The 8391-nt window shown below is 52.6% G+C and overlaps 1 protein-coding gene across 4 annotated transcripts; it reads left to right on the top strand.

Moving 5' to 3' along the window:
- Positions 1–1466: 1466 nt before the first annotated feature.
- On the top strand, positions 1467–4445 carry PSRC1 (proline and serine rich coiled-coil 1; the record flags this gene model as incomplete). Of its 4 annotated transcripts, XM_079697636.1 has the most annotated exons (7): positions 1467–1485; positions 1577–1634; positions 2073–2514; positions 2876–2990; positions 3081–3329; positions 3653–3746; positions 3911–4445. In XM_079697636.1, 7 exons carry the CDS (start codon positions 1467–1469, stop codon positions 3912–3914), a joined length of 981 nt encoding a protein of 326 aa, XP_079553762.1. The 4 variants fall into 4 exon arrangements, with proteins under 4 accessions (XP_079553762.1, XP_079553761.1, XP_079553763.1 ...); XM_079697635.1 differs by lacking the exon at positions 3911–4445 and having other exon boundaries at positions 3081–3350; positions 3653–3750; XM_079697637.1 differs by lacking the exon at positions 3911–4445 and having other exon boundaries at positions 2876–3019; positions 3158–3350; positions 3653–3750.
- Between the last annotated feature and the right edge of the window lie 3946 nt (positions 4446–8391).

Genomic DNA, 8391 nt, shown 5'->3' with positions numbered 1-8391 from the left:
TAAACTCTGGAGACTAAAAGCTTAGGCTCTTTGTTTACGGGAAAGCTCTTCAACCATTCTTTTCGGGACTTTTAACTTAAAAATTTTAGAATATTTCTGAGAGGCTCTGTTAACTGGTGGCCCAGTCTATTCACAGGCAACCCTTGGAAACAACAAAGAAAATCCCTAATAAGTAGGCTTAAGCTTTTTACACCACAGCTTTAATTTAGAGGAAGGCACACGGTATAAAACTTGATGTTCATAACTATCCTCCTAACCATGTACTGTGACGGTCACGATCCTCTTAGATAAGCGAGGGGTCAAACATAAGCTCAGAGAGGTCAAAGATACTCAATATACTTGTCAACAGAGGAGCCACGGTTGAATCTGAACCCAAATCTCCTTGTCTGAAAAGCCCATTGTTTTCTTCACACCTTGTATGCCTCAGGTTCCGAATGTTCTCGCCTAAAAAGCCGATGTTAGATGTACGTCTTAGCCTCAATATACCTAAAATATAAATGTTTAGTTGCTTCCGTGAATACACCTGAGGGATCAGGCTAACACTGGGCTTCCGAACGGAGTGAGCCGAGTGAGCCCAATAAAACGAATTTCCTCAGGCAGAGCTTTAGTTCTAGGACCTACGGCCGCAAGGGGCGTCAAAGCTCAGCTCTGCCCCGCACGAGAAGGAGGGGGCGGAGAAGAGGGGGGCGGCAGGTCGCGAAACTCTCACTCATTGGCCCGTTCCCTCGCGGGCCGCCGCGAGGTCCCGCCCCTCGCATTCCCGGCTCCGGGAGGGAAGCCGAACAAGGTCTCCCGGGCGAGCCTCAGCCCTCCAAATGAAGCCTTTCTCGGAACGGCTTTCCACTCGGCCCCCACCTGCGGACTTCCGGCCGGCTACCCCTCCACCGCCCCGCCCCACAAGGGCGGAGGATGCTGACCTTCACCAATCATTGAGCGCGTGTGGTAGGAGTGGGTGGGGCCTGAGAGATTCGAAAGGAGCCCCGCCCCCTCGGAGCGGGTTCCCGGGAGTAGGTTGTGGGAGGAAAACACCTTACGCGGGAGGTGAGGCGAGTCGGAAAGTGAAAACTGAGGGTGGCGTGGAGGTGTGGTGTGGGCGTGGTGCCGCGAGGAGTAGAAAGGTGGCTTGGGGAGAGGAAGAACCCGGAGGGTGGTGGCGGGGAGAAGGATGGGGCGCGTAGACCGCCCCAGCGAGAAGAGGTCGGGTCGCAGGGGGTTGGAGGCCAATGTGCGGAAGGAGATGGGAGGATGGGGGCGTCTGTCGGCACTTGCTCCGGAGGTAAGAGTACCTCAGTTACAGGGGCAGGTGCTGCTGCTGGGACGCCTGCTTTACCTCCAGCGTGACTCACAGCCCTTGGCTTGCACCGAGCCTAGCTGGGAGGCCTTGGGCAGGATGGAGACCTGAGGGAAGGTATATTTTCTCTCCAGCGCCAGGGTCTAAGCTGACTTTTGCTCCTGCTGGCTGGAACATGGAAGATTTAGAAGAAGGTAAGGAAACGCTGGAGGGAAGAATGAAGCCCTGTGATTGAGAGCCGTGTTAGGGACCAAAGGCTGGCATTCCTTCTTTCCTCCCCTACAGATGTAAAGTTTATAGCAGATGAGACCTTGGACTTTGGGGGGCTGTCACCATCTGACAGGTAGTAGACTCTTTATCCTACTTACCTTCTTCCAACAATGGTTGTCTCTAACCCTTACTGCTGAATTATTGGCCTCAGGTCTGGATTGGTAATTTAGCAAGGTTGGTGCACTGGGGCTTCTGGGTGGCTGGTTGACTTCGCCCCCTATGACACTACTGGGGGAGGGGAGAAGGGATAAGCTGGAACGAGATTTCAGGGTGTTAAGAAGAAGGGTAAGTGGATTTGCTTCATGTTCATCCTGGCATAATTCCCAATGTCAGTAAGTGCTGAAGGCCTCCTAGAACTGGCTGTCTCATCACTAAGATCTCGCAGCCAGCACGGGTATCAGGGTTTGGGGGTGTGTTCCTGGCTCTGTAGTGGGGGTTTTGCCCAGTCTCCCTTTGTAGTCTCCTGCTCTCTTCCATGTGGGCACGGTGCCTGATTTGTTTTCTTTCTCAGTCGAGAAGAAGAAGATACGGCAGTGTCAGTGACTCCGGAGAAACCCCTCCGACGAGGTCTCTCCCATCGAAGTGACCCAAATGCAGTGGCCCCCGCCCCCCAGAGTCTGAGGCTCAGCTTAGGCCCCCTCAGCCCAGAGAAGCTGGAAGAAATCCTCAGTGAAGCCAACCGGCTGGCAGCTCATCTGGAACAGTGTGCCCTGCAGGAGCGGGAGAACACCGGTGAGGGCCCGGGGCCTCGAAGGGTGAAGCCCAGCCCTCGGCGGGAGACCTTTGTGCTCAAGGACAGTCCTGTCCGAGACCTGCTGCCCACCGTGAGCTCTTTGGCTCGGAGCACCCCCTCCCCAAGCAGCCTGACACCCCGACTCCGGAGCAGTGATAGGAAGGTGTCAGTCAGGGCTCTTCGAGCAACATCTGGAAAGAGGCCCTCCAGCATGAAGAGGGTGAGTGTAGAGGGTTTGGGTTAGATGTGTGCCCCCGACACTGTGCCTGACTCAGTACAGGCGTAGAGCAGTTTCTTTGTTGGTAAAATAGAGTTAGTCACATTCTACCTCACAGGATTGTTGGAATTAAACGAGGTACCATAAGCAAAGAACTGACCACCGCGTCTGTGCGTGAGCTCTATAATGCTTATAGTCAGCTCTCAATAAATGGCATTGGTGATGATGATGACGATGTTGGCAGCTAACTTCTGATCTTCCTTACTGGGATCTAGGCAGCTCTCCATCTCTGTCCCTTAATCAGCCAGCAGAACAGATTCTTTTTCCATTCTAGTCCTTTTTTTCCCCTCTCTTTGTGTTTCAGGAGTCGCCCACTTGCAATCTGTTCCCTGCATCCAAAAGCCCAGCATCTTCTCCTCTTGCCCGATCAACTCCTCCAGTCCGGGGGAAAGCCGGGCCCAGTGGGAGAGCAACAGCAAGTGAGAAGACCTGGGCAGCAAAGCTGTGGGTGAGTGGGAAGAGGGAGGATGCGGAGCTGACCCTAAAATTCCTCTGCTCCTCTCCACCAGGCCCACCTACCTCTGTCAGACCAGTCTTGGCTCCACAGCCTTCTACCAGCAACTCTCAGCGCCTGTCTCGGCCACAGGGAGCAGCTGCTAAACCTTCCAGTCGACTGCCTGTTCCGTCGGCCATTCCCAGGCCTGCCAGCAGGATGCCACTCACCAGCCGGAGTGTACCATCCAGCAAAGGTGCCCTTCCTCCAGATTCCCTGCCAGCTCGGAAAGGACTTCCAAGACCAAGTGCCGCAGGGCACAGAGGTGAGAAGAATGGCCATAAGGATAAGAAATCAGGAGGAAGAATACCTACCCCTGCCCAGCATGAACGCACCCTCCCAGAGTTGGTAGCAGTGACTTTCTCCACCCTCATTACAGCTCTGTTTGAAGATGGGGAGGCTGAGTTAAGGAGAGAATGTGGGCCTGGGCAGAGTTGGAGCCTCAGCTTTCAGATACCTTATGTTTTTTATCTTGGGTGGGAAGAAAGGCACTAAACCCAAACTCACTCTGCCTTCATCCAGTATTTCTTTTTGAGAAGGTCACTTGAACCTTCTGTTAACTCATGTCTTTTGTTAACACCCATCAAGTTCCTGTTTCTCAGCGACCAAATCTTCCCATCCCCGGTGCCGGTCGCAGCAATCTGCAGCCCCCCAGGAAAGTTGCAGTCCCAGGACCTACCAGGTAAGACAGGTTGAGATGCTGTCTCTTTCTCCCTTGATGGGGATGAGGAGGGGAGCCTGGAGGGGCAGGGAGTCCCATTTCTTCCTGAACTTGAACTCAGCTGGTGACAAATGGGCTTGTGAAAGAAGGGCAATTTAAAGCAGTTCCTTCTTCTGTCTCTTTAGGTAAAGAGATCAGGACAGCAAGCAAGAATTCAGTAGCAAACTGCTATAGTCACTGCCTGGACTCACCTCTATATTCAGCTTCCCAAGCTCTCTCCTTGGAGGCAGGCCTGACTCCAGCAGATTCTGGCCCAGGGATAGAAGGAAGAGCTGCCACCATGGCTGGTGCCCCAGGAGTAGAGACCATGGGAGATAGGGTGGATTAGGGTTGAGCTGGAGGGGAATCAAACTCTCAGTTGAAACAAGATAGGAAAAAGAGGTTGCCTCCCAGTGGTGAAGTTAAACAGAAAATAAGAAATGCTCGAGAGTGGTTTGTCCTCATCCACCCCCACTCTTGGGTCCAGCTCCACAGAGTTTGATTTTCATCCCAGGCTTTGGTTCGCTGGACATTTACATGTGAATGGCCTCTGTAGCTAACCTCCCTGCTCTCCAAGGAGCAGTCCTGCTGAATAACATCCTCTACTGGACTCAGGCCTGTTTGGAGAGGCAGAGGCAGGCATCTGGTCTCCAGAACTTGTTTCCTGTGGATTCTATGACTCCTAACAGGCCAGTTTATGATAAGCTTACTCCATTGGTCTGCATTTTTCTAAAATAAAATGAGTATATTTTTATATTCTGTATACATGTGGAAGTAAATCCTCCAATTTCTAACAAATTTGGAGTAAACTCCTGTGTAATTCCAGTGAGGGAGCCAGGCTGGGCTTCCCAGGAAGGGGTCTGAATAGGCCCTAGGCCCTTGAGATTCCAGCTAATCAGGCTATGACTAGCCCCCTTGTTGGCATTCAATGGGAACAGGCTGCCTTTTTCTAGGCATTTCCAGGCTTCATATGTTATTAGAAGGTCCAGATCAACTTAAGTAGAGTTTAATTCACAGTATGTGAGGCTATCAAACCAGGGTCTTGGTAAATTATTATTTATATTCTAAACGTGGGTGTCCTTTCCTGGCAAGAGAATGAATACTCCTAGGAATTCAGCATCTTGTCTGCTGTACTTATGGGATGAGGGGGCCCTCGGGTGGGTACCCTGGTGTTCAGGTTTGCTGATTGCCTCAGGCAGAAGATGCCTGAACACCTTGTTATGTTCTGCCTTACATCTTTAGAATTGTTGGTGTTCTCCTCTTCTTTCCCCTATTAGACTTGAGGGCTGGTGCCAGGATTTATAAACCTCTGCAGTGCCTAGTGTTGTGGTTTATATGTGGTGGAGAGTTCTATTCATTTATTGAAAAAATATTTGAGTGCAAGATCGGGGGTTGTTTGTTAAATGAATGACAGAAGATTCATTTAATAGATTAACTAAGGGTCTCCCTTTTCTCACAGCCCTCGATTCTTGGAAATGCCAGAACCAGCCCAATTCCTTATGAGTTTTGAGAGGACTTTGCTCCTTGGAGGCCAGGCCCTGACTTAAGGAAGTCAGCAGGCAACTGGGCCAGGGGAGCGAGTTCCAGCTGGTGCCCCGCCCCCCCAGGTTTACATGCCCATAGGCCCCCTTCTGAGGCACTAAAAGGCCCTTCCCCTGTTCCTGGGCCAGGGGCACCCCCCCCCCCGCCCCGTGGCTTTCTTCTTTTTATGGCTGATCTTAAGCTTCATTTAACACATTCACCTATATCACAGTGACAGCTGCCTACACTTTCACCTTGCCCTGAGCCTCTGGGATTCCAAGCATTGAGTTGGGGGAGGGTGTGTGGAGACAGACACTGAGTGTCTGGCTCTGGAGAAAATTTGGCAGGGGCAAGAAGACCTCAGGTGCGTCTTCCAACCGCGTCCTGCACTGGTGTCTGACAGAAGCAAGCCCAGGCACATGCTTAGGTGTGGCCAGCAGATGGCATGTTCGTGTGGCCTGCGTGTGAGCCAGGCCCCGGTGGGTCCTCAGAGGCAAAACAAGCAGCAGACCCGCGTGCTGTTGCCACCTGGTGGCCGAAGAGGACAAGGCAAGGCCTGTTCCTTTTGCCCTCTAAGTCAGTCTAGGGTTTCATTAACTGCCCCTCCAATCCCACTGCAGATCTGTTTAAGCAGCGTTCAGGAGGCAGCGTCCGCGGGGGAGGAGGCCTGCCCGCCACGGCTGCCCTTCTAGTTCACTGCCTGCTTACTTCCTTCTGTTTGGGTCGAGCTTTCTGTTTTTTCTCTTTATGCACTCTACCTTCACCCCCCTCCCCAGTAGCACCAGGGAAGGAAGCCAGGGTTTCTTGGTCTCTTACTATGCACTGTGAACTGTTCTAAGCACTAACATGTGTCAACTCATTTAATTCTCATAAAAGCTCAGTTAGGCACAAACAATTATCATCCTCATTTTGCAGGCAGGGAAACTAAGGCTCAGAGATTAAGTCACTCAGTCTGGTTCCAGGGTTTGTGTTCTTAACAACTCCCCTCTATGGCCCCCATGTGAACTCCCTATCTAGTTTGTTGAACAGACCTTCGAAAAACACAAAACTTGGGAACAGAAGTGATGTGGCAGAGCACACAGCTGGCTAGAGTATGAGTAGTTGCTTCATTTCCGACGGGGAGAAAACACGAGACCGCCCAGAGGAATGAAGTTAGGATACACGTAGTCACTGAGCACCTTTCAATTCCCACCAGCCTCTCAGCCCTCCCTGCCTCCTGAATTCTGCTCCCAGGAGGGGACTCAGCCCTAAGGGGCTGGGCTGGAATCCTGCCTGCTCTGTGCAGCCTCTCCAGCCGTACAAGTCCCTCCTGTCCTGGTGAGAAGCATACTTTCCTGCTAACAGCCACATCTTCGTTGGAAATGCCAAGACGTGGGCTCAGTACTGAGGCTATTTGGGGGACACTGCTGGGGGTGTCGAGAGGATATCTGAGTCCCCTGACCTGGCCCTTCCAGGGCCCTGCCTGCTCGTGTTTTCCAGAGACCAGGCCTCCCCCCTCTGGAAGGAGAGGGCCCACACAGAAGAAAGGACGACAGTGCTCAGCCCGCACAGACCTAGTTTTATTCAGTAGCATATGGGGAACTGAAAAAACAAAGCACAAAATGCTACCGTATTTACAGTTACAATCAAACTGTACAATCAGATGGTTAGTATCAAGTTAGCATCCAGCATCTTTGTATTTTTTTAAGTCAAGTCATCAGTAGTAAAAACCAGTTAAGTTTTTAACCCTTTGCAGGAATTGCTGAGGGGAGAGGCCAGGGAAAGAATCCATGGCAGAAAAGCCAGAGACCAGCCTTACAAATGAGAAATAGGAACACTTTTTCTACTCATAGCCTCTTTTTCTAGCCACCTGCTCCAGAGGAAAATGGGTGACAAGTCTGGAATACATGCTCAGCATAAATGGTGACTCAGATGAACAGCAGTTGGCAAAACTGAGGAGGGAGAGGAGAGGTGGGGAGATGACAGCCTGGAGCAAAGGGGAAGGGCCTGAGGCCCCCTCGCCAGGACTGCTGGGTACAGACCCGACCTGACTGATGGCCACATCAGACCCCCTGGGACTGGACCCATCCTAACACAGAAAGCAAATAAATAAAAAATATATATTAACTCTCTCTTCGCAGGGAGCTGGGTGGTGAGGGGGAGAAAGAGGAACAGGGACCTGGTCCTTCGAAGAAGAGAGCCAATTCCAAGAAGGGGATAAAAATAGAACATGTCTCAGAGGCCACAGCAGGTCAGTGGGGTTTGTCTGGTCTCAGAGGAGGGCGAGTGGACTCTCGAACCCAGACTGCAGACCTGGGCTGGAGACAGCATGGGGCAACCGTGCCAGCCCCGTCTGTCCTCTTCCTCCCTGTCCCACCCACACAGTAGCAAAGAAGCGCAACTTAACACATGACTGGCCTTCCCCAGCATGGGGCGGGCAGGGAAATGAAGCACTTTTGGGTCAGCGAACTGAGCAAACACCCAGGCTGCAGCGCACGGCCAAAGTCCAGGGAAAGGAGAGGGGCTGGGGTGGCCCGGCCGCCACCCAGGGGCGTGGGTTCCCTTCAGAATGTGTTCATGCAGCATTTGGGGGTCTGGGGGCGCCGAGTCCTTCTGCCCCCTCTCCGGACAGGGCTTTTTCAGTTCCTGGAAGGGGCGGCACAGGCGGGGTGAGGAGTGCCCTCGGCCCTGCGCCCTCGCCGCACTGAGGCCTGCCTGGTGCGGCCCGCAGGGCTTGATGCCCTGGGTGCATGTGGCTTTGTCCTTTCCTTTCGGTGATGGCAAACGAGGGGCAGGCCCCCCAAGAGTCCCTCTCCTCCCAGAGGCACAGCAGATGGGAAACTGAGGAGAGGCTGGGAAAGCATCCTGGGAGGTCCTATCCTCTTTGGGGAGGGAAAAGGGAGTCAATTTCCAGCGTATAAAAAAAATTAATCCCTGAAGTCATGAAGAGTGGAGTTCCTTTTTTAAATTTCTTTTTTCCTCTTTTCTGAAAAACTTTGTCTTGGAGATGTTGGCCCCAGGGGTCCAAAGTGCAGTGAGGGGGATGGTGGGGGAGGGAGTTGGCACTAGATGGCCTTGGGTGGGGTGGGTGCCCCTCCCGGCAAGGCCCAGGCTCCTCAGATGGATG

This window comes from Hyperoodon ampullatus, assembly GCF_949752795.1.
Source record: "Hyperoodon ampullatus genome assembly, chromosome: 2".
Taxonomy (NCBI): Eukaryota; Metazoa; Chordata; class Mammalia; order Artiodactyla; family Ziphiidae; genus Hyperoodon; species Hyperoodon ampullatus.
Note: the sequence above shows the minus strand (reverse complement) of the source record. Positions and strands in the feature narration are given on the sequence as shown.